This window comes from Oncorhynchus kisutch, unplaced genomic scaffold (genome assembly GCF_002021735.2).
Source record: "Oncorhynchus kisutch isolate 150728-3 unplaced genomic scaffold, Okis_V2 scaffold1161, whole genome shotgun sequence".
Taxonomy (NCBI): domain Eukaryota; kingdom Metazoa; phylum Chordata; class Actinopteri; order Salmoniformes; family Salmonidae; genus Oncorhynchus; species Oncorhynchus kisutch.
The window spans coordinates 28,892-54,990 of NW_022263106.1; the positions used below are offsets into that span (position 1 = coordinate 28,892).

At 47.5% G+C, this 26,099-nt stretch overlaps 1 protein-coding gene across 1 annotated transcript in view; it reads left to right on the forward strand.

Annotated features, from left to right (window-relative positions):
* The window catches only part of LOC109876945 (protein unc-80 homolog), a gene marked incomplete at its 3' end in the record, with an annotated part of 77,908 nt that overhangs the window by 25,897 nt on the left and 25,912 nt on the right, over nt 1-26,099 (forward strand). The window contains 13 exon segments of the mRNA XM_031817826.1: nt 2,695-2,864; nt 4,171-4,272; nt 5,400-5,608; nt 11,245-11,351; nt 11,869-12,028; nt 18,042-18,214; nt 18,575-18,787; nt 18,905-19,040; nt 20,846-20,979; nt 21,189-21,366; nt 22,778-22,981; nt 23,399-23,499; nt 25,379-25,576. Coding sequence (XP_031673686.1) covers nt 2,695-2,864; nt 4,171-4,272; nt 5,400-5,608; nt 11,245-11,351; nt 11,869-12,028; nt 18,042-18,214; nt 18,575-18,787; nt 18,905-19,040; nt 20,846-20,979; nt 21,189-21,366; nt 22,778-22,981; nt 23,399-23,499; nt 25,379-25,576 — 2,085 coding nt within the window.

The following is a 26,099-nucleotide window of genomic DNA, read 5'->3' on the forward strand; positions in this document are numbered from 1 at the left end:
GGTGGCAGCTCTGTGGAGCAGGGTAACATGGTGGCAGCTCTGTGGAGCAGAGAACATGGTGGCAGCTCTGTGGAGCAGGGTAACATGGTGGCAGCTCTGTGGAGCAGGGTAACCTGGTGGCAGCTCTGTGGAGCAGAGAACATTGTGGCAGCTCTGTGGAGCAGGGTAACATGGTGGCAGCTCTGTGGAGCAGGGTAACATGGTGGCAGCTCTGTGGTGCAGGGTAACATGGCGGCATGGTGGCAGCTCTGTGGAGCAGGGTAACATGGTGGCAGCTCTGTGGAGCAGGGTAACATGGTGGCATGGTGGCAGCTCTGTGGAGCAGGGTAACATGGTGGCAGCTCTGGGGAGCAGGGTAACATGGTGGCAGCTCTGTGGAGCAGGGTAACATGGTGGCAGCTCTGTGGAGCAGGGTAACATGGTGGCAGCTCTGTGGAGCAGGGTAACATGGTGGCAGCTCTGTGGAGCAGAGAACATGGTGGCAGCTCTGTGGAGCAGGGTAACATGGTGGCAGCTCTGTGGAGCAGGGTAACATGGTGGCAGCTTTGTGGAGCAGGGTAACATGGTGGCAGCTCTGTGGAGCAGGGTAACATGGTGGCAGCTCTGTGGAGCAGAGAACATGGTGGCAGCTCTGTGGAGCAGGATAACATGCTGGCAGCTCTGTGGAGCAGGGTAACATGGTGGCAGCTCTGTGGAGCAGGGTAACATGGTGGCAGCTCTGTGGAGCAGGATAACATGGTGGCAGCTCTGTGGAGCAGGGTAACATGGTGGCAGCTCTGTGGAGCAGGGTAACATGGTGGCAGCTCTGTGGAGCAGGGTAACATGGTGGCAGCTTTGTGGAGCAGGGTAACATGGTGGCAGCTTTGTGGAGCAGGGTAACATGGTGGCAGCTCTGTGGAGCAGGGTAACATGGTGGCAGCTCTGTGGAGCAGGGTAACATGGTGGCAGCTTTGTGGAGCAGGGTAACATGGTGGCAGCTCTGTGGAGCAGGGTAACATGGTGGCAGCTCTGTGGAGCAGAGAACATGGTGGCAGCTCTGTGGAGCAGGGTAACATGGTGGCAGCTCTGTGGAGCAGGGTAACATGGTGGCAGCTCTGTGGAGCAGAGAACATGGTGGCAGCTCTGTGGAGCAGGGTAACATGGTGGCAGCTCTGTGGAGCAGGGTAACATGGTGGCAGCTCTGTGGTGCAGGGTAACATGGTGGCATGGTGGCAGCTCTGTGGAGCAGGGTAACATGGTGGCAGCTCTGTGGAGCAGGGTAACATGGTGGCAGCTCTGGGGAGCAGGGTAACATGGTGGCAGCTCTGTGGAGCAGGGTAACATGGTGGCAGCTCTGTGGAGCAGGGTAACATGGTGGCAGCTCTGTGGAGCAGGGTAACATGGTGGCAGCTCTGTGGTGCAGGGTAACATGGTGGCAGCTCTGTGGAGCAGAGAACATGGTGGCAGCTCTGTGGAGCAGGGTAACATGGTGGCAGCTCTGTGGAGCAGGGTAACATGGTGGCAGCTTTGTGGAGCAGGGTAACATGGTGGCAGCTCTGTGGAGCAGGGTAACATGGTGGCAGCTCTGTGGAGCAGGATAACATGGTGGCAGCTCTGTGGAGCAGGGTAACATGGTGGCAGCTCTGTGGAGCAGGGTAACATGGTGGCAGCTCTGTGGAGCAGGATAACATGGTGGCAGCTCTGTGGAGCAGGGTAACATGGTGGCGGCTTTGTGGAGCAGGGTAACATGGTGGCAGCTCTGTGGAGCAGGGTAACATGGTGGCAGCTCTGTGGTGCAGGGTAACATGGTGGCAGCTCTGTGGAGCAGGGTAACATGGTGGCAGCTCTGTGGTGCAGGGTAACATGGTGGCAGCTCTGTGAAGCAGGATAACATGGTGGTAGCTCTGTGGAGTAGGGTAACATGGCTGCATTGGGCTCTGTAGCAGCTGTCTGGTGCAGGGTAACATACAGAAGGCTTCAGGGGCCATTTGATGGCTGACACTGTAGTATACTGACTCACTGCAGTACTGTGTGGCAACACTGTCCTCTCACTACTGACTAGCTGACTGAGAACCCACACACACACAATTACACACCCCACAATGACATGAATGAGGTCAGCTCTTTGTTGGTTTTTGTACGGGGTCTAAATATACTTTTCCTTCCTTCCTTCCTTCCTTCCTTCCTTCCTTCCTTCCTTCCTTCCTTCCTTCCTTCCTTCCTTCCTTCCTTCCTTCCTTCCTTCCTTCCTTCCTTCCTTCCTTCCTTCCTTCCTTCCTTCCTTCCTTCCTTCCTTCCTTCCTTCCTTCCTCTCTCTCTCTATCTCTTTCTGTCTCTCTCTTTCTCTCTCTCTTTCTGTCTCTCTCTTTCTCTCTCTCTCGTAGACGCACACACACTCTCTCTCACTCACTCACACACACACACACACACACACACACACACACACACACACACACACACACACACACACACACACACACACACACACACACACACATACAAGCAATTGATGTGTTTGATGATAATTACTTAGTCATTGTGTTGTCTGTCTGTCTGTCTGTCTGTCTGTCTGTCTGTCTGTCTGTCTGTCTGTCTGTCTGTCTGTCTGTCTGTCTGTCTGTCTGTCTGTCTGTCTGTCTGTCTGTCTGTCTGTCTGTCTGTCTGTCTGTCTGTCTGTCTGTCTGTCTGTCCTCTATCTCCCCACCCCCCATCCAGGGTCTGTACTGTGACATCCGCCAGCTGGTGCAGTTCATCAAGGAGTCCCATGGCAACGTGTTCCGCAGGGTGGCATTGAGCGCGCTCCTGGACTCGGCCGAGAAAGTGGCCACCACTAAGAAGCCAGAGGAGAAGGAGGAGCCTATCACCAAACCTACAGCATCCAGGAGGTAGTCCACAGAACAAGGACCTCCCACTGGTTGAATCCATGTTATTTCCATGTCATTTCAACCTAACAAATCTACGTGATGACGTTGAATCCACGTTATTTCCATGTCATTTCAACCAAACAAAATTACGTGATGACGTTGAATCAACGTTATTTCCATGTCATTTCAACCAAACAAATCTACGTGATGACGTTGAATCAACGTTATTTCCATGTCATTTCAACCAAACAAATCTACGTGATGACGTTGAATCAACGTTATTTCCATGTCATTTCAACCAAACAAAATTACGTGATGACGTTGAATCAACGTTACTTCCATGTCATTTCAACCAAACAAATCTACGTGATGACGTTGAATCAACGTTACTTCCATGTCATTTCAACCAAACAAATCTACGTGATGACGTTGAATCCACGTTACTTCCATGTCATTTCAACCAAACAAATCTACGTGATGACGTTGAATCCACGTGGAAAACTGTTTGGATTTTGCAAAAGGTCATCAACATCAGGCCATTTAGTCTTTTTTTCACCCAACGTTTTCGTTGATTTCACTTTAAATTCACGTTAGTTGACATCGCAAACAAATGTAAATCAAACTGAATGTTGAACTGCCGTAAATGGCCAGTGGGTTGGCACCATACATATAGAACAACCAATCACAGACAGGTAAAAACAGCAGGGATATCTGTACGTTGAGGGTGGTTGTGCAGATGGAGTGAACCCTGTCTTGTCCTACTGGTACTGACTCTGTTGATCACTTCTTCATTGAGGACAAATGTACTACGACTGTGATATGTGGTCTCATCTAGCTATTTCACCATCAATCCACTAACTATACATCTGACATTTTAGTCATTTAGCAGACGCGGTTATCATTGCAATTTACAGGAGCAATTAGGGTTAAATGCCTTGCTGAAGGGCACATGGACAGGAATTAGAATCAGCGACCTTTTGGATACTGGCCTAACGCTTTTAACCTCTAGGCTACCTGCGGGCTGGATAAGACAATCTGCTTATTGACTCACATGTAAATGTTAGGCAATCTGAAAAGGAGCACAGTATTTCTCCTAGGTGTTGTCCAGGTGGGGTGCTACAAAGGCCCCAAACCAACATCCTGTGCCTGAAAGGTTTCGATAGGGGAAGGATAGTGAAAACACTGTAGGGGTGATGGAATGTTTCCAGACGGCTACTCCATACAACACAACCTTAGTTGCTACTATTGGGGTCTAACCTGTCCTGGGTGGTTCTGACTATACTGTAGCCTTGTCAGGAACAATTAGATCTGTGTGTCCTTTGTGCAGGTCAGAGGCAGGTGTGTCTGGGGAAAAGGGAGGGCAGCCGTCCACCGCTGCAGACGAGTGCCGCAGCTGCATATCCAGCCGCCCCCCCCAGACACCAGAGCAGTGAGTACCCCCTCTTCACACACACACACACACACACACACACACACACACACACACACACACACACACACACACACACACACACACACACATACATACGCATACATACACACACACATACACACACGATCTTGTACACGCACCTTAACCCAAAAACTTAACCCTAACCCTATCTCCAGCTACTAACCCTAACCCTAAAACTAACCCTAGCTCATAATCCTAAAACTAACCCTAGCTCCTAACTCTAAAACTAACCCTAGCTCCTAACCCTAAAACTAACCCTAGCTCCTAACCCTAAAACTAACCCTAGCTCCTAACCCTAAAACTAACCCTAGCTCCTAACCCTAAAACTAACCCTAGCTCCTAACCCTAAAACTAACCCTAGCTCCTAACCCTAAAACTAACCCTAGCTCCTAACCCTTAATGTAATTCTAACCCTAACACTAATTATAATTTTTAACCCCCTAGAAATAGCATTTGACCTGTAGGGACCAACAGAATGTCCCCAGTTGTCAATTTTTTTGTTTACTTTTCTTGTGGGGACTTCTGGCCCTACAAGAATAGTTAAACACACACACACACACAAACACAATCACAGATAGACACAGTATCAGTCTTTATTTTTACTATTTTCTACATTTTCTACAAGAGTATGCAAAGCTGTCATCGAGGCAAAGGGTGGCTACTTTGAAGAAAATATATTTTGATTTGTTTAACACTTCTTTGATTACTACATGATTCCATATGTGTTATTTCATAGTTTTGATGTCTTCACTATTATTCTACAATGTATACAATAGTAAAAATAAAGAAAAACCCTTAAACGAGTAGGTGTGTCCAAACTTTTGACTGGTACTGTGCATGAATGTACGCCCCACAAAATGTATGTTTGATGAGAACTATTTAGTCATTGTGTTCACTGTCTGTCTCTCTGTCTGTCTGTCTGTCTGTCTGTCTGTCTGTCTGTCTGTCTGTCTGTCTGTCTGTCTGTCTGTCTGTCTGTCTGTCTGTCTGTCTGTCTGTCTGTCTGTCTGTCTGTCTGTCTGTCTGTCTGTCTGTCTGTCTGTCTGTCTGTCTGTCTCTGTCTCTCTGTCTCTCTCTACCTCCATCCCTGTTTCTCTCCCCAGTGATGAACAGATTCCGGGGGCTCTGCTGGGCAAGAAGGACTTCTGGAGGAAGATGTTCAAGTCACAGAGTGCTGCCAGCGACACCAGCAGCCTATCAGAGCAGGACACGTCAGAGTGCACCACCGCCCACTCGGGCACCACCACGGACCGACGCACCCGCTCACGCTCCCGACGCATCTCTCTGCGCAAGAAGCTCAAGCTGCCCATCGGTAGGTGGCAGTGCCCCCCACAGTACCACAGCGCCACCCTGTGTCCATCTATATTCATTCTAGTGATGTCATCCACTAAGGGTCATGACGGGAATTTTTTTCCGGTAAACTTTCCAAATGTCAACAAAACAAAATACGCTAGACAGGGTGGGATGTTTTTGTCGGTAAAATGAATTATGCGAGAAGTGTCGGTGGAAACGCTATTATGAGCAAATATTGATATAATAACCATAATATTGAAGTAAACTTGGAGTCACACAATGACATGTGTGAAATCCTCCCACGACGACTAGTTGGGAAAGCAAGCAGTTTATTAGGTTACAGATGAAATAAGTTATGATGAACTTCACACGGTGGTGAATGTGCACTGTGATGAGCTTGATGCTCCTTTCCACTAAATATCGAGGGTCTTATTTTGGTGACATGATCATCAACGCTTGGCTGTCTTTTGACAATTAAAAATAATCTTGCTCTTTTGTTCATAATAATCTCATCATGTAGGCTATATGTGCGCACATGTGCCAAAACAATAGTGGGCTCATATAACGCAAGACTTTTTGTGAAAACCATCAGTAGACACCTGTCTATATAACATGGTTGACAGTGTATGTCAGAGCAAAAACCAAGCCATGAGGTCGAAGGAATTGTCCGAAGAGCACCGAGACAGGATTGTGTCGAGGCATAGATCTGGTTAAGGGTACCAAAACATTTCTACAGCATTGAAGGTCCCCAAGAACACAGTGGCCTCCATCAATCTTAAATGGAAGAAGTTTGGAACCACCAAGAGCTCCAGAGTTCCTCTGTGGAGATGGGAGAACCTTCCAGAAGGACAACCATCTCTGCAGCACTCCACCAATCATGACTTTATGGTAGAGTGGCCAGACGGAAGCCACTCCTCAGTAAAAGGCACATGACAGCCCACTTGGAGTTTGCCAAAAGGCACCTAAAGGACTCTCAGAACAAGAGAAACAAGATTCTCAAACAAGATTCTCAAAGCGTCACGCCTGGAGGAAACTAGGCACCTTTCATCACCTGGCCAATACCATCCCTGCGGTGAAGCATAGTGGTGGCAGCATCAAGCTGTGGGGATGTTTTTCAGTGACAGGGACTGGGAGACTATTCAGAATCAAGGGAAAGATGAATGGAGCAAATTACAGAAAGATCCTTGATGAAAACTTGCTCCAGAGTGCAAATTCCAACAGGACAACGACCCTAAGCACACAGCAAAGACAACGCAAGAGTGGCTTGGGACCAGTCTCTGAATGTCCTTGAGTGGCCCAGCCAGAGCCTGGACTTAAACCCGATCAAGGATCTCTGAAGAGCCCTGAAACCAGCTGTGCAGCGATGCTCCCCTTCCAACCTGACAGAGCTTGAGAGAATCTGCAGAGAAGAATGGGAGAAACTCCCGAAATACAGGTGTGCCAAGCTTGTAGCATCATACTTAAGACTCAAGGCTGTATAGCTGCTAAATGTGCTTCAACAAAGTATTGAGTAAAGGGACTGGAAAGCCCATAAAATTGTCAGTGACTCCAGTCACCCAAGTTATAGACTGTTTTCTCTGCTACCACATGGCAAGCAGTACCGGAGCACCAAGTCTAGGACCAAAAGGCTCCTCAACAGCTTCTACCCCCAAGCTATAAGACTGCTGAACAATTAATAAAATCGCCACCGGACTATATACATTGACCCCCTCCCTTTTGTACACCGCTGCTACTCGTTGTTTATTATCTATGCATAGTCACTTCACCCCTACAGTGGCTTGCGAAAGTATTCACCCCTCTCGGCATTTTTCCTATTTTGTTGCCCTGGAATTAAAATAGATTTTTGGGGGGTTTGTATCATTTGATTTACACAACATGCCTACCACCTTGAAGATGCTAAATATTTTTTATTGTGAAAAAAACAGTAAATAAGACAAAAAAACTGACCTTGAGCGTGCATAACTATTCATCCCCCCAAGGTCAATACTTTGTAGAGCCACCTTTTGCAGCAATTACAGCTGCAAGTCTCTTGGGGTATGTCTCTATAAGCTTGGCACATCTAGCCACTGGGATTTTTGCCCATTCTTCAAGGCAAAACTGCTCCAGTTCCTTCAAGTTGGATGGGTTCCGCTGGTGTACAGCACTCTTTAAGTCATACCGCAGATTTTCAATTGGATTGAGGTCTGGGCTTTGACTAGACCATTTCAAGACATTTAAATGTTTCCCCTTAAACCACTTGAGTGTTGCTTTAGCAGTATGTTTAAGGTCATTGTCGTGCTGGAAGGTGAACCTCTGTCCCAGTCTCAACTCTCTGGAAGACTGAAACAGGTTTCCCTCAAGAATGTCCCTGTATTTAGCATCATCCATGATTCCTTCAATTCTGACCAGTTTCCCAGTCATGATGCTGCCACCACCGTGCTACACTGTGGGGATGGTTTTCACGGGGTGATGAGAGTTGGTGGGTATGCGCCAGACATAGCGTTTTCCTTGATGGCCAGAAGGCTGACCAGAGTACCTTCTACCATCTGTTTGGGGAGTCTCCCACATGCCTTTTGGCAAACACCAAACATGTTTGCTTATTTTTTTCTTTAAGTAATGGCTTTTTTCTGGCCACTCTTCTGTAAAGCCCAGCTCTGTGGAGTGCACGGCTTAAAGTTGTCTTATGGACAGATACTCCAATAGGTGCATGTTACAAAAAAAGTTTGATTTGATTTAAATACTTATGTAAATGCACTGTATCTGATGGGAAATCGGGCATATTGGACCAATTGTTTGTATGCAGATTTTTGAATATTCGCATGAAAATCTGTCACCAATTGGATAGAAACCTAACTACTGACACGATGTATGATTAATTGAAAATACAACTTTGTCACTGGATCATTAGTGTCGTGATGAACTCATAGCTGCATCTCTCTAACTTTGTGTTACTAAGTACAGGATTTGCGTGTAGGCAAATGTCATGTTTCTGAATGCTAACTTCATGCTTCTGTAGGCTAACGTCATGTTTCTGTAGGCTAACATCATGTTTCTGTATTCTGTAGGCTAATGTCATTTTTCTGTAGGCTAACATGTTTCTGTAGTCTAACATCATGTTTCTGTAGGCTAACATCATGTTTCTGTAGGCTAACATCATGTTTCTGTCGTCTAACGTCATGTTTCTGTAGGCTAACATCATGTTTCTGTAGGCTAACATGTTTCTGTACTCTAACATCATGTCTCTGTAGGCTAACATCATGTTTCTGTAGTCTAACATCATGTTTCTGTAGGCTAACATCATGTTTCTGTAGGCTAACATGTTTCTGTAGTCTAACATCATGTCTCTGTAGGCTAACATCATGTTTCTGTAGTCTAACATCATGTTTCTGTAGGCTAACATCATGTTTCTGTAGGCTAACATGTTTCTGTAGTCTAACATCATGTTTCGGTAGGCTAACATCATGTTTCTGTAGTCTAACATCATGTTTCTGTAGGCTAACATCATGTTTCTGTAGGCTAACATGTTTCTGTAGTCTAACATCATGTTTCTGTAGGCTAACATGTTTCTGTAGTCTAACATCATGTTTCTGTAGGCTAACGTCATGTTTCTGTAGGCTAACATCATGTTTCTGTAGTCTAACATCATGTTTCTGTAGTCTAACGTCATGTTTCTGTAGGCTAACGTCATGTTTCTGTAGGCTAACATCATGTTTCTGTAGGCTAACATCATGATTCTGTAGGCTAACGTCATGTTTCTGTAGGCTAACGTCATGTTTCTGTAGGATAACGTCATGTTTCTGTAGGCTAACGTCATGTTTCTGTAGACTAACGTCATGTTTCTGTAGACTAACGTCATGTTTCTGTAGGCTAACGTCATGTTTCTGTAGGCTAATGTCATGTTTCTGTAGGTTAGCATGTTTCTGTAGGCTAACATCATGTTTCTGTAGGCTAATGTCATGTTTCTGTAGGCTAACATCATGTTTCTGTAGGCTAACATCATATTTCTGTAGGTTAACATGTTTCTGTAGGTTAGCATGTTTCTGGACGCTAACTTCATGTTTCTGTAGTCTAACATCATGTTTCTGTAGGCTAACATCATGTTTCTGTAGGCTAACATCATGTTTCTGTAGGCTAACATGTTTCTGTAGTCTAACATCATGTTTCTGTAGGCTAACGTCATGTTTCTGTAGGCTAACATCATGTTTCTGTAGGCTAACATGTTTCTGTAGTCTAACATCATGTTTCTGTAGGCTAACGTCATGTTTCTGTAGGCTAACATCATGTTTCTGTAGGCTAACGTCATGTTTCTGTAGTCTAACATCATGTTTCTGTAGGCTAACATGTTTCTGTAGGCTAATGTCATGTTTCTGTAGGTTAGCATGTTTCTGTAGGCTAACATCATGTTTCTGTAGGCTAATGTCATGTTTCTGTAGGCTAACATCATGTTTCTGTAGGCTAACATCATATTTCTGTAGGTTAACATGTTTCTGTAGGTTAGCATGTTTCTGGACGCTAACTTCATGTTTCTGTAGTCTAACATCATGTTTCTGTAGGCTAACATCATGTTTCTGTAGGCTAACATGTTTCTGTAGTCTAACATCATGTTTCTGTAGGCTAACGTCATGTTTCTGTAGGCTAACATCATGTTTCTGTAGGCTAACATGTTTCTGTAGTCTAACATCATGTTTCTGTAGGCTAACATGTTTCTGTAGTCTAACATCATGTTTCTGTAGGCTAACGTCATGTTTCTGTAGGCTAACATCATGTTTCTGTAGGCTAACGTCATGTTTCTGTAGTCTAACATCATGTTTCTGTAGGCTAACATGTTTCTGTAGGCTAACATCATGTTTCTGTAGGCTAACATCATGTTTCTGTAGGCTAACATGTTTCTGTAGGTTAACATGTTTCTGTAGGCTAACATCATGTTTCTGTAGGCTAACATCATGTTTCTGTAGGCTAACATCATGTTTCTGTAGTCTAACATCATGTTTCTGTAGTCTAACATCATGTTTCTGTAGGCTAACATGTTTCTGTAGTGTAACATCATGTTTCTGTAGGCTAACATCATGTTTCTGTAGGCTAACATGTTTCTGTACGCTAATGTCATGTTTCTGTAGGTTAGCATGTTTATGTACGCTAACGTCATGTTTCTGTAGTCTAATGTCATGTTTCTGTAGGTTAGCATGTTTCTGTACGCTAACTTCATGTTTCTGTAGGTTAACATCATGTTTTGTTGTACGGGTGATGAGTAGACAATTCACTTAATCTCTTTATGGTCTTCTTTTGTATTCCTTTTGTCCCTAGCATGCCGTGGGACTGTTCGCCTTCCAATTACCGTCTCTGTCTTACGTATGTGTGTATGTGTGTGTGTGTGTATGTGTGTATGTGTGTGTGTGTGTGTATGCTTCACAGACGCTCTTTGTTTGTTTGTTGTGTACAACTGCTCCTATGTGCCTTGTTCTATGACCAAGTGTTTTATGCTATTCTGTCTGCATTTGTGTGGATTATAACTTTTATTTGTGTTTATGCTCCTGTGTGTGTGTGTATTCAGTATGTCTTCTGCCAGTATGTGTATGTCTCGATGTATAAGTGTGATGTTTACCCCCTCTGCACTCCTCCCTCCCTCCATCCATCCCTCCATTACTCTGACCTGGGTGGGGTGGGGTGTGTTTGCAGGTAACTGGCTTAAGCGGTCATCTCTGTCTGGGCTGACCGACGGGGTGGAGGACTTGTTGGACATCAGCTCTGTGGACCGACTCTCCTTCATCCGCCAGAGCTCCAAGGTCAGGGGTCACCTACTGACCAGAAGGGGTCGTGTCTCTCACAACTGTCTACTTCAGTGCTCTCCGACCCTGTTCCTGGAGAACTACCATCCTGTAGGGTTTCGCTCCAACCCAAGTTGTAACTAACCTGATTCAGCTTATCAACCAGCTAACTATTAGAATCAGGTGTGCTAAATTAGGGTTGGAGTGAAAACATACAGGACGGTAGCTCTCCAGGAACAGGGTTGGAGAGCCCTGGTCTTACAGCCATGGGCTGATGTATAACCTTTTCTCACAACTGAGCTGAGCACACACATGTCCTCTTGTATTGTTACCTGGGCATTTTGATCATTTCTAAGGGATAGACAAGAAAATCTATTTAAATGACAAAATGACTAGTTAGATGGTTTGTGTTTCTTTTGTTTACAACTTGTTATTTCTGTTTATATATTTATTTATCTTTTTAATGCTACATATTTGTTGTTCTACTGCCGGTGGTGTGGACAGTCTTTTCTCTCTCCACCGCCCCTGCCTGCAGGTGAAGTTCACCAGCAACGTGAAGCTGTCAGAGTGCGGAGGGGGAGCGGGGGGCGTGGAGTACGGCCGGGACGAGGAGGAGAATTTCTTCAAGCGGCTCGGTAAATGGCGGTCTGGCAGGCGGAACCCATCCAAGCTTCACCACACAGAAGAGAAAGATGGTAGACCCCCGGGGTGTCCCCTATCACCCCCCGCCCGCTCGCCCCCTCACCCCGCCCGCCTGTTCCATCCGTAGTCTGTCTATGGTCTGTCCGTTGGCCTGTCCTGTGCGTCCAGTGATCTGTACACTCTGCCGCCATCTTTCATGCTAGTGGTGTTTGTATGTATTTGTCGACCACTGCCTGTGCAAGCCCCTGGCAGATTGAGGGGGAGACCCCTAGCATATACATGCCCTAGACTCATACATGATGCCTTAGACTCATACATGATGCCCTAGACTCATACATGATACCCTAGACTGATACATGATGCCCTAGACTCATACATGATGCCCTAGACTCATACATGATGCCCTAGACAGATACATGATGCCCTAGACTCATACATGATGCCCTAGACTGATACATGATGCCCTAGACAGATACATGATGCCCTAGACTGATACATGATGCCCTAGACTCATACATGATGCCCTAGACTCATACATGATACCCTAGACTCATACATGATACCCTGGACTCATACATGATGCCCTAGACTCATACATGATGCCCTAGACTCATACATGATGCCCTAGACTCATACATGATGCCCTAGACTCATACATGATGCGTAGACTCATACATGATACCCTAGACTGTTACATGATGCCCTAGACTTATACATGATGCCCTAGACTCATATATGATACCCTAGACAGTTACATGATGCCCTAGACTCATACATGATACCCTAGACTGTTACATGATGCCCTAGACTCATACATGATACCCTAGACTGTTACATGATGCCCTAGACTCATACATGATACCCTAGACAGTTACATGATGCCCTAGACTCATATATGATACCCTAGACTGTTACATGATGCCCTAGACTCATATATGATACCCTAGACTGTTACATGATGCCCTAGACTCATATATGATACCCTAGACTGTTACATGATGCCCTAGACTCATACATGATACCCTAGACTGTTACATGATGCCCTAGACTCATACATGATGCCTAGACTCATGCATGATGCCCTAGACTGATACATGATACCCTAGACTCATATATGATACCCTAGACTGTTACATGATGCCCTAGACTCATACATGATACCCTAGACAGTTACATGATGCCCTAGACTCATATATGATACCCTAGACTGTTACATGATGCCCTAGACTCATACATGATACCCTAGACTGTTACATGATGCCCTAGACTCATACATGATGCCTAGACTCATGCATGATGCCCTAGACTGATACATGATACCCTAGACTCATACATGATGCCCTAGACTCATACATGATGCCCTAGACTCATACATGATACCCTAGACTGTTACATGATGCCCTAGACTTATACATGATGCCCTAGACTCATACATGATACCCTAGACAGTTACATGATGCCCTAGACTCATATATGATGCCCTAGACTCATACATGATACCCTAGACTCATACATGATGCCCTAGACTCATACATGATACCCTAGACTCATACATGATGCCCTAGACTCATACATGATACCCTAGACTCATACATGATACCCTAACATGGGGACTCCAGAAGTTATAGTAACCATCAGCCTTTTAAGCAAATGCCCATCTTTTAGCTCACTGGACAGTTCCTTGTCACCTCTGCCCAGTGCCCACACCGACAGGCCCTTATTATATCCCATTGGGGATTTTTTTGTCCCCGGGGTCTGTTCCATCCCTGTTTAATGGCAGCCATATTGAACTCTTCTCCTGGCCAGAGGAAGCTCCATGGTCCTTCTGCTAGCATTGCACAATCTAGCCACATACGGACACCTCCAATGTCCCCATGGATATGAGAGACAGGTAGAGGGACCGGGAGAAGGAGGGAGAGAGGGACAAGACAGGTAGATGGAGGAGGGAGAGAGGGACCAGACAGGTAGAGGGACCGGGAGAAAGAGGGAGAGAGAGACAAGACAGGTAGACGGAGGAGGGAGAGAGGGACCAGACAGGTAGAGGGACCAGGAGAAGGAGGGAGAGAGGGACAAGACAGGTAGACGGAGGAGGGAGAGAGGGACCAGACAGGTAGAGGGACCGGGAGAAGGAGGGAGAGAGGGACAAGACAGGTAGAGAGACCGGGAGAAGGAGGGAGAGAGGGACAAGACAGGTAGAGGGAGGAGGGAGAGAGGGACCAGACAGGTAGAGGGACCAGGAGAAGGAGGGAAAGAGGGACAAGACAGGTAGAGGGACCAGGAGAAGGAGGGAGAGAGACAAGACAGGTAGAGGGACCGGGAGAAGGAGGGAAAGAGGGATAAGACAGGTAGAGGGACCGGGAGAAGGAGGGAAAGAGGGACAAGACAGGTAGAGGGACCGGGAGAAGGAGGGAGAGAGGGACAAGACAGGTAGAGGGACCGGGAGAAGGAGGGAGAGAGGGACAAGACAGGTAGAGGGACTGGGAGAAGGAGGGAGAGAGGGACAAGACAGGGAAGAGGAGAGGGGGATAGACGAGGGGTAGATAGTGAGACTCCAAACACAACATGTGGGGCACATGGTGCTGTAACTGTCTTGTCTTTGTTGAACCACTTATCCCATTATGGACAGAAACCCACAAAATCAAGAAATATTACCATGAAGAGTTACAACAAAGTCATCATATTTGTTGAATGTTGCACATTTCCTTGCTTAATGACCGTGTGTCCATCTTTCTCTCCAGCTTCGTTTGTTAAGTGGCTCGATGGTGCTTTTCGTTCAATGGATTCAGACATGACCTAATCATGCTATGTTCTATAGTCTGTTCTCTCCTTCTTTTGTGTGATCATGTTGCTATATGGGTGTGTCATTCATGCCAGCACTCGCAAAGATATTGCCCAGAGCCCTGAGTTTTTCCTGGTTAGATCAGATGGTCAGAAAAACCTCCAGGCTCTAGTTATGCTGTAGAATAGAGGTCCAGGCCCCAGATGGCTCTAGTCTGCTCTACTCACCTCTTTTCCTTCTGTTACTGCTGTTTCTATCGCTGTTCTCCCCCATCACTTCCTCCCTCCCCCTTCCTCTCTCTGTTCTCCCCCATCACTTCCTCCCTCCCCCTTCCTCTCTCTCTGTTCTCCCCCATCACTTCCTCCCTCCCCCTTCCTCTCTCTCTGTTCTCCCCCATCACTTCCTCCCTCCCCCTTCCTCTCTCTCTTCTCTTCCTATCCTCCTATCCCTCCCTCCTCTTCCTCCCTCCCCCTTCCTCTCTCTCTGTTCTCCCCCATCACTTCCTCCCTCCCCCTTCCTCTCTCTCTGTTCTCCCCCATCACTTCCTCCCTCCCCATTCCTCTCTCTGTTCTCCCCCATCACTTCCTCTCTCTCTGTTCTCCCCCATCACTTCCTCCCTCCCCCTTCCTCTCTCTCTGTTCTCCCCCATCACTTCCTCCCTCCCCCTTCCTCTCTCTGTTCTCCCCCATCACTTCCTCCCTCCCCCTTCCTCTCTCTCTGTTCTCCCCCATCACTTCCTCCCTCCCCCTTCCTCTCTCTCTGTTCTCCCCCATCACTTCCTCCCTCCCCTTCCTCTCTCTGTTCTCCCCCATCACTTCCTCCCTCCCCCTTCCTCTCTCTGTTCTCCCCCATCACTTCCTCCCTCCCCCTTCCTCTCTCTGTTCTCCCCCATCACTTCCTCCCTCCCCCTTCCTCTCTCTCTGTTCTCCCCCATCACTTCCTCCCTCCCCCTTCCTCTCTCTCTGTTCTCCCCCATCACTTCCTCCCTCCCCTTCCTCTCTCTGTTCTCCCCCATCACTTCCTCCCTCCCCCTTCCTCTCTCTGTTCTCCCCCATCACTTCCTCCCTCCCCCTTCCTCTCTCTGTATCTCTCTCTGTTCTCCCCCATCACTTCCTCCCTCCCCCTTCCTCTCTCTGTTCTCCCCCATCACTTCCTCCCTCCCCCTTCCTCTCTCTGTATCTCTCTCTGTTCTCCCCCATCACTTCCTTCCCTCCCCCTTCCTCTCTCTGTTCTCCCCCATCACTTCCTCCCTCCCCCTTCCTCTCTCTGTTCTCCCCATCACTTCCTCCCTCCCCCTTCCTCTCTCTGTATCTCTCTCTGTTCTCCCCCATCACTTCCTCACTCCCCCTTCCTCTCTCTCTGTTCTCCCCCATCACTTCCTCCCTCCCCCTTCCTCTCTCTCTTCTCTTCCTATCCTCCTATCCCTCCCCTCCTCTTCCTCCCTCCCCCTTCCTCTCTCTCTGTTCTCCCCCATCACTTCCTCCCTCCCCCTTCCTCTCTCTCTGTTCTCCCCCATCACTTCCTCCCTCCCCCTTCCTCTCACTGTTCTCCCCCATCACTTCCTCCCTCCCCCTTCCTCTCTCTGTTCTCCCCCATCACTTCCTCCCTCCCCCTTCCTCTCTCTGTTCTCCCCCATCACTTCCTCCCTCCCCCTTCCTCTCTCTGTTCTCCCCCATCACTTCCTCCCTCCCCCTTCCTCTCTCTCTGTTCTCCCCCATCACTTCCTCCCTCCCCCTTCCTCTCTCTGTTCTCCCCCATCATTTCCTCCCTCCCCCTTCCTCTCTCTCTGTTCTCCCCCATCACTTCCTCCCTCCCCCTTCCTCTCTCTCTGTTCTCCCCCATCACTTCCTCCCTCCCCCTTCCTCTCTCTCTTCTCCTCCTATCCTCCTATCCCTCCCCTCCTCTTCCTCTCTCTCTCCTCCTATCCTCCTATCCCTCCCCTCCTCTTCCTCTCTCTCTGTTCTCCCCCATCACTTCCTCCCTCCCCCTTCCTCTCTCTCTTCTCTTCCTATCCTCCTATCCCTCCCCTCCTCTTCCTCTCTCTCTTCTCCTCCTATCCCTCCCCTCCTCTTCCTCTCTCTCTCTTCTCCTCCTATCCTCCTATCCCTCCCCTCCTCTTGCTCTCTCTCTCTTCTCCTCCTATCCTCCTATCCCTCCCCTCCTCTTCCTCTCTCTCTCTTCTCCTCCTATCCTCCTATCCCTCCCCTCCTCTTCCTCTCTCTCTCCTCTCCTCCTATCCTCATATCCCTCCCCCTTCCTCTTGCTCTCTCTCTCTTCTCCTCCTATCCTCCTATCCCTCCCCTCCTCCTTCCCCTTTTCCTCCGCTCCCTCCTCCCTATCTCTGTATCTATCGCTGTTCTCCCCCATCACTTCCTCCCTCCCCCTTCCTCTTGCTCTCTCTCTCTTCTCCTCCTATCCTCCTATCCCTCCCCTCCTCTTCCTCTCTCTCTCTTCTCCTCCTATCCTCCTATCCCTCCCCTCCTCTTCCTCTCTCTCTCTACTCCTCCTATCCTCCTATCCCTCCCCCTTCCTCTTGCTCTCTCTCTCTTCTCCTCCTATCCTCCTATCCCTCCCCTCCTCTTCCTCTCTCTCTCTTCTCCTCCTATCCTCCTATCCCTCCCCTCCTCCTTCCCCTTTTCCTCCGCTCCCTCCTCCCTATCTCTGTATCTATCGCTGTTCTCCCCCATCACTTCCTCCCTCCCCTTCCTCTTGCTCTCTCTCTCTTCTCCTCCTATCCTCCTATCCCTCCCCTCCTCTTCCTCTCTCTCTCTTCTCCTCTTTCTCCTCTTATCCTCCTATCCCTCCCCTCTCCCCTCCTCTCTTTCTCTCATCTACCCTTCCCCATCCTTCCCATTCCTCATCTCCCCTCCCCCTCTCTCTCTCTTCTCCTCCTTCTCCTCCTATCCTCCTATCCCGCACCTCCTCCTTCCCCTTTTCCTCCGCTCCCTCCTCCCTATCTCTGTATCTATCGCTGTTCTCCCCCATCACTTCCTCCCTCCCCCTTCCTCTCTCTCTCTTCTCCTCCTATCCCTCCCCTCCTCTTCCTCTCTCTCTTCTCCTCCTATCCCTCCCCTCCTCTTCCTCTCTCTCTCTTCTCCTCCTATCCTCCTATCCCTCCCCTCCTCTTGCTCTCTCTCTCTTCTCCTCCTTCTCCTCTTATCCTCCTATCCCTCCCCTCTCCCTCTCCCCTCCTCTCTTTCTCTTTCTCTCATCTACCCTTCCCCATCCTTCCCATACCTCATCTCCCCTCCCCCTCTCTCTCTCCCGCTCCCTTCCTCCTCCACCAGGGCCCCAGGGGTTCCAGGAGCGCCTGGCAGCCAGCCAGGAGGCCATGAAGAACAAGAACGTGGTGAACCTGACCGCCATCCGCCAGGGCATGAAACGCTTCCAGTTCCTGTTGAACTGCTGCGAGCCAGGCACCATCCCTGACGCATCCATCCTGGCTGCTGCGCTCGACCTGGTCAGTTATACAGTAGTCTCAGGCTGGAGTTAAATCAAACCACTCATGTGAATGTTTACACATTGTCTTTGTTTAATTCAGTGTTTTTCAAACCTGTCCTCTGGATTCCCCAGACTTTCCACATATTTCATCTGTTCCAATACTAGCACATCTTATTCAATGAATCAATGATCAATCAACTGCTGTATACTCCTGTGAGGGGAGTCTACCAGGTAGTAATAAGCCTTTTTTACTAGACTCAACCGTTCTGGAATGTTATTTGACAGAGGGAAAAATGTGTAAATATTGCAATATGGGATTGATTGAAGTAAGCTTTCAGTGATCTGACAGGACATTATTGTACTTCCTGGTGTCCGACAGGAAGCTCCCGTGGTTGCCAGAGCCTCCCTGTTCCTGGAGTGTGCCCGCTTCGTCCACCGTTGTAACCGTGGCAACTGGCCCGAGTGGATGAAGGGTCACCACGTGAACATCACCAAGCGGGGTCTGTCTCGGGGGCGCTCGCCTGTGGTGGGAAACAAGAGGAACCAGAAGCTCCAGTGGAATGCAGCCAAGCACTTCTGTCAATGGGGAGATGTGAGTGACTTTCTGATGGGATGAGCAACTATCAAATGATTCTACTGACCGAGATTGTGTATGAAGACAGGCGCTAATAGTGTGTGTGTGTGCCTGTCCCTGGCCTTCCTCTCCCAGGCCATTGGTACACGTCTCAGTGAGCTCTGCCACTCAGACAGCGAGAGTCCTGCCAACATCCTGGGTTTTATCTATGACGAGGAGACCAAGCGAAGATTGAGAAAGGAGGATGAGGAGGAGGACTACTTAGATGACAGTAAGCCATAGAAAAGGAAAATGTCACCTTAAAGGGAAATATGGTTCACAGAAGAATCTTGTTCATCTGTATTTTTAGTAAACTATCCCTTTAAATTAGCATAATGCGCAAATCCCCATAGAAACATGTCATTTTAAGCTAGAGATATGTGTTTTTGTCCATTCACTTCCACATCTGCCGTGAAAGCTGACAGAGCTAGAGTGTTGTTTGTCAGACCATGAGGCATTCCGAAAATTGGTCTTCTCGCAAAATCGTCTATAGCGTCCAAACGGTTTGGAAAGACGAGACTCTCACGAACAAGATGGTGTTCTCAGTTTTGCACTATGACCCCCACAAGCTAGCCGATCTGCCATCTTCTGTCTGTAGCATCCCAACAGTTTGGTCTACACACTATGACCCCCACAAGCTAGCCGATCTGCCATCTTCTGTCTGTAGCATCCCAACAGCTTGGTCTACACACTATGACCCCCACAAGCTAGCCGATCTGCCATCTTCTGTCTGTAGCATCCCAACAGCTTGGTCTACACACTATGACCCCCACAAGCTAGCCGATCTGCCATCTTCTGTCTGTAGCATCCCAACAGTTTGGTCTACACACTATGACCCCCACAAGCTAGCCGATCTGCCATCTTCTGTCTGTAGCATCCCAACAGCTTGGTCTACACACTATGACCCCCACAAGCTAGCCGATCTGCCATCTTCTGTCTGTAGCATCCCAACAGCTTGGTCTACACACTATGACCCCCACAAGCTAGCCGATCTGCCATCTTCTGTCTGTAGCATCCCAACAGTTTGGTCTACACACTATGACCCCCACAAGCTAGCCAATCTGCCATCTTCTGTCTGTAGCATCCCAACAGCTTGGTCTACACACTATGACCCCCACAAGCTAGCCGATCTGCCATCTTCTGTCTGTAGCATCCCAACAGCTTGGTCTACACACTATGACCCCCACAAGCTAGCCGATCTGCCATCTTCTGTCTGTAGCATCCCAACAGTTTGGTCTACACACTATGACCCCCACAAGCTAGCCAATCTGCCATCTTCTGTCTGTAGCATCCCAACAGCTTGGTCTACACACTATGACCCCCACAAGCTAGCCTATCTGCCATCTTCTGTCTGTAGCATCCCAACAGCTTGGTCTACACACTATGACCCCCACAAGCTAGCCGATCTGCCATCTTCTGTCTGTAGCATCCCAACAGCTTGGTCTACACACTATGACCCCCACAAGCTAGCCGATCTGCCATCTTCTGTCTGTAGCATCCCAACAGCTTGGTCTACACACTATGACCCCCACAAGCTAGCCGATCTGCCATCTTCTGTCTGTAGCATCCCAACAGCTTGGTCTACACACTATGACCCCTCTGTGGAAATGATACGAACACGGCAGTTGTTTTGCTCTAGGACCCCACTGCCCTCACTAGACTTGTCTGAAGGTCCCCTGATACCAGTTGAAGATATTAATGGAGGTATAGTGAATGTGGAGACTGTTTAGTGCCAAAACAATGTTCAGATATAGGACAGACACTTCAGAACCAGCTTCCTTTTGATATTTTGGGGGGACTATCTGTTGTTCCATGTAGTGAATCTGTTATTCACTGCATTTGTATGGGCTAACAGCAGTAAGGCCAAGTAAAAACGGTCATCAAATAATTGTTTTATATATTTATTTTATACTTCAAAGGGTCTTAGATCCTTGGTTTGACCTTCTAAAAACAATTCCATATTGCTTAGTAGAACCCCCCCCCCTCTTCGACTCTTATGGGTTAAGCCAAATTTTGACCCAAAATATCCGTCCCCAGATACAGTCAACCCAACAAAATGCGGCTGTCCATTCGCTCTCAAGATGGCCGCCTGCCAGTTACTGCTGGAGATCACCACGTTCCTCAGAGAGACATTCCCCTGCCTCCCCCGGCCACGCACAGAGCCCCAAGTGGTCAGTAAGAGAACTTCACTTACTTGACACTTACTCACTACCTCTAATGCAATCATATCCCTATAAATCAATTGGTGTGTGTGTGTGTGTGTGTTCGCGCATATTTGTGTGTCTGTCTGTTCGCATATGTCTGTCCATGTGTGTGTGTGTTCACGTGTGCATGTGTGTGTCTGTCCGTGTGTGTATGTCTGCGTTGTGTGTGTTTGTAGGATTTGGAGAGCTGTCGATTGAGGCTGGACCCTGAGCTGAGTCACCACCGTTATGAGAGGAAGATCAGCTTTGCCGGTATCCTAGACGACGAGGACGGCCACGACTCTTTGAACAGCAGCAGCCACACACTCAAGTCTGACACGGCCTGCGACGACAAGAAGGCCCAGGAGCCTCTGGGTAATTGAGTTCTGCTAAGTTGGCCGTGTCATAAGGGTCCCTGTCAGATGAAAATCTCTAAAACAGAAACTTTTCAGGAAATTGAAAAAATGGCCATATTTTCCCACAACCTCCCCCAAACCCCCCAAAATGGGTTGTGTGCCCCATGGAGGTTGGTGGCCCCAGGGCACATGCCCTACGTGTCTGTTCGGTAATCCAGCCCTGTATGTGTGTGCCTTGTGTAAAGTGTTACCAAGATGTTTTAAAACCCAGTGTGTGGGAAGTATAGGACTTCATAAACCCAGTGTATGGGAAGTATAGGACTTCATAAACCCAGTGTGTGGGAAGTATAGGACTTCATAAACCCAGTGTATGGGAAGTATAGGACTTCATAAACCCAGTGTATGGGAAGTATAGGACTTCATAAACCCAGTGTATGGGAAGTATAGGACTTCATAAACCCAGTGTATGGGAAGTATGGGACTTCATAAACCCAGTGTATGGGAAGTATAGGACGTCATAAACCCAGTGTATGGGAAGTATGGGACTTCATAAACCCAGTGTATGGGAAGTATGGGACTTCATAAACCCAGTGTATGGGAAGTATAGGACTTCATAAACCCAGTGTGTGGGAAGTATGGGACTTCATAAACCCAGTGTATGGGAAGTATGGGACTTCATAAACCCAGTGTATGGGAAGTATGGGACTTCATAAACCCAGTGTATGGGAAGTATAGGACTTCATAAACCCAGTGTATGGGAAGTATGGGACTTCATAAACCCAGTGTATGGGAAGTATAAGACTTCATAAACCCAGTGTGTGGGAAGTATAGGACTTCATAAACCCAGTGTGTGGGAAGTATAGGACTTCATAAACCCAGTGTATGGGAAGTATGGGACTTCATAAACCCAGTGTATGGGAAGTATAAGACTTCATAAACCCAGTGTGTGGGAAGTATGGGACTTCATAAACCCAGTGTATGGGAAGTATGGGACTTCATAAACCCAGTGTCTGGGAAGTATAGGACTTCATAAACCCAGTGTATGGGAAGTATGGGACTTCATAAACCCAGTGTATGGGAAGTATAGGACTTCATAAACCCAGTGTATGGGAAGTATAGGACTTCATAAACCCAGTGTGTGGGAAGTATGGGACTTCATAAACCCAGTGTATGGGAAGTATAGGACTTCATAAACCCAGTGTATGGGAAGTATGGGACTTCATAAACCCAGTGTATGGGAAGTATAGGACTTCATAAACCCGGTGTTTGGGAAGTATGGGACTTCATAAACCCAGTGTATGGGAAGTATGGGACTTCATAAACCCAGTGTATGGGAAGTATAGGACTTCATAAATCCAGTGTGTGGGAATTATGGGACTTCATAAATCCAGTGAGATTGCAGACTAACCTTTTGAATTCTGCCCGTCCAGCTCCCATCAGGAAGAGTCGCGCCGGGGGCTCTCGCCTGCTGCAGATCAAGGGGGCTAGGAGTTTCAGGGTGAAGAAGGGGGGCTCTCTGTCCTCCATCCGCCGGGCCGGCAGCCTGAAGAGCACCAAGATGTCCCGCCAAGACTCAGAGTCAGAGAACGAGGAGGGACTGCTGTCCCAGAGCAGGGACACTGTCACTGACATAGGTAACAACACACTAACCACTGATCTCAGAATCCCAACCCCATATCCCAACCTTGACCATTAGGTGGGTGAATAAGATCTGATCTGGTGACAACTTCCATACATAGATCTAAACTAATAGATCATCTGATCTATTCTAATCACAGATGTAGGCACCCTAAATCCGATAAAGTGCACTACATTTGGCCAGAGTCCTATGGAGCCCGATTTGCCTACTACTCAGTCATAGTAGTCACCTGTCATTCAACAACTCTGTATCAACATGTGATGTATAGCATTCATTGTCATCTGTCCCCTTTGAGTAGTTAACTCAATGACGAATGTTGTTTGTTTGATGGGAGATGCAACATAACGGATTTCCACGAGGAGAGTCAATGAAGTAAACTGATACAGTATTGTTGTGTGTTGTGACATGACAGGAAGTCCATGGAGCACCAGTGAACCCAGTATTGAGCCGGAGGGTTCAGGAGGCACCGGCGGAGCAGAGGACAACTACCACCGTAACATGTCCTGGCTACATGTAGGTACTGTGTGTGCATGTGTGTGCGTACTTTTACGTGCGTACCTACGTGCGTGCATTCAACTGCCCTCATCAAGCCCATTCACCTGCTATAAAGCTAGCACATTGTCCTCATCAAGCCCATTCACCTGTATACACATGCTATAAAGCTAGCACATTGCCCTCATCAAGCCCCATTCACCTGTATACACATGCTATAAAGCTAGCACATTGCCCTCATCAAGCCCATTCACCTGACTACACATGCTATAAAGCTAGCACATTGCCCTCATCAAGCTCATTCACCTGTATACACATGCTATAAAGCTAGCACATTGCCCTCATCAACCCCATCCACCTGACTACACATGCTATAAAGCTAGCACATTGCCCTCATCAAGCCCATTCACCTGTATACACATGCTATAAAGCTAGCACATTGCCCTCATCAAGCCCCATTCACCTGTATACACATGCTATAAAGCTAGCACATTGCCCTCATCAAGCCCATTCACCTGACTACACATGCTATAAAGCTAGCACATTGCCCTCATCAAGCCCATTCACCTGACTACACATGCTATAAAGCTAGCACATTGCCCTCATCAAGCCCATTCACCTGTATACACATGCTATAAAGCTAGCACATTGTCCTCATCAACCCCATCCACCTGACTACACATGCTATAAAGCTAGCACATTGCCCTCATCAAGCCCATTCACCTGTATACACATGCTATAAAGCTAGCACATTGTCCTCATCAACCCCATTCACCTGTATACACATGCTATAAAGCTAACACATTGTCCTCATCAACCCCATTCACCTGTATACACATGCTATAAAGCTAGCACATTGCCCTCATCAAGCCCATTCACCTGTATACATGCTATAAAGCTAGCACATTGCCCTCATCAAGCCCATTCACCTGTATACACATGCTATAAAGCTAGCACATTGCCCTCATCAAGCCCCATTCACCTGTATACACATGCTATAAAGCTAGCACATTGCCCTCATCAAGCCCATTCACCTGACTACACATGCTATAAAGCTAGCACATTGCCCTCATCAAGCCCATTCACCTGACTACACATGCTATAAAGCTAGCACATTGCCCTCATCAAGCCCATTCACCTGTATACACATGCTATAAAGCTAGCACATTGTCCTCATCAACCCCATCCACCTGACTACACATGCTATAAAGCTAGCACATTGCCCTCATCAAGCCCATTCACCTGTATACACATGCTATAAAGCTAGCACATTGTCCTCATCAACCCCATTCACCTGTATACACATGCTATAAAGCTAACACATTGTCCTCATCAAGCCCATTCACCTGTATACATGCTATAAAGCTAACACATTGTCCTCATCAAGCCCATTCACCTGTATACACATGCTATAAAGCTAGCACATTGTCCTCATCAAGCCCATTCACCTGTATACACATGCTATAAAGCTAGCACATTGTCCTCATCAACCCCATTCACCTGTATACACATGCTATAAAGCTAGCACATTGCCCTCATCAAGCCCATTCACCTGTATACATGCTATAAAGCTAGCACATTGCCCTCATCAAGCCCATTCACCTGTATACACATGCTATAAAGCTAGCACATTGCCCTCATCAACCCCATTCACCTGTATACACATGCTATAAAGCTAGCACATTGTCCTCATCAAGCCCATTCACCTGTATACACATGCTATAAAGCTAGCACATTGTCCTCATCAAGCCCATTCACCTGTATACACATGCTATAAAGCTAGCACATTGTCCTCATCAAGCCCATTCACCTGTATACACATGCTATAAAGCTAACACATTGTCCTCATCAACCCCTTCACCTGTATAACTGTTGTTCCCTCTGTTGTCTTCCTCTGTAGATCATGATTCTGCTGTGCAACCAGCAGAGTTTCATCTGTACCCACGTGGAGTTCTGCCACCCACGCTGCTACCAGCACCACAGCCGCTCCTGTGCCCGCCTGGTGCGTGCCATCAAGCTGCTCTACGGGGAGACAGTGGACAGCCTGAGAGAAGACAGTGCAGGGAACATCAGTAGCCGGTCCAAGAAAAACAAGGAGGTGGGCGCAGAGAGGAGTGGACTGAAAAGTATTGAAGTGATGTGATATGGAGGGGTGTGGATTTAAATGTATTGAAGTGATGTGATATGGAGGGGTGTGAATTTAAATGTATTGAAGTGATGTGATATGGAGGGGTGTGGATTTAAATGTATTGAAGTGATGTGATGTGGAGGGGTGTGGATTTAAATGTATTGAAGTGATGTGATGTGGAGGGGTGTGGATTTAAATGTATTGAAGTGATGTGATGTTGGAATGTTTATTTTTTTATTTAACCAACATCTAACTAGGCAAGTCAGTTAAGAACACATTCTTATTTACAATGACGGCCTACCAGAAGGCAAAAGGCCTCCTGCGGGGACGAGGGCCTGGGATTAAAAATACGAATAAAATATAGGTCAAAACATACATCACGACAAGAGAGACACCACAACACTACATAGAGAGACCTACAAGACATTAGCATGGCAGCAACACATGACAACACAGCATGGTAGCAACACAACATGACAAGACAACAACATGG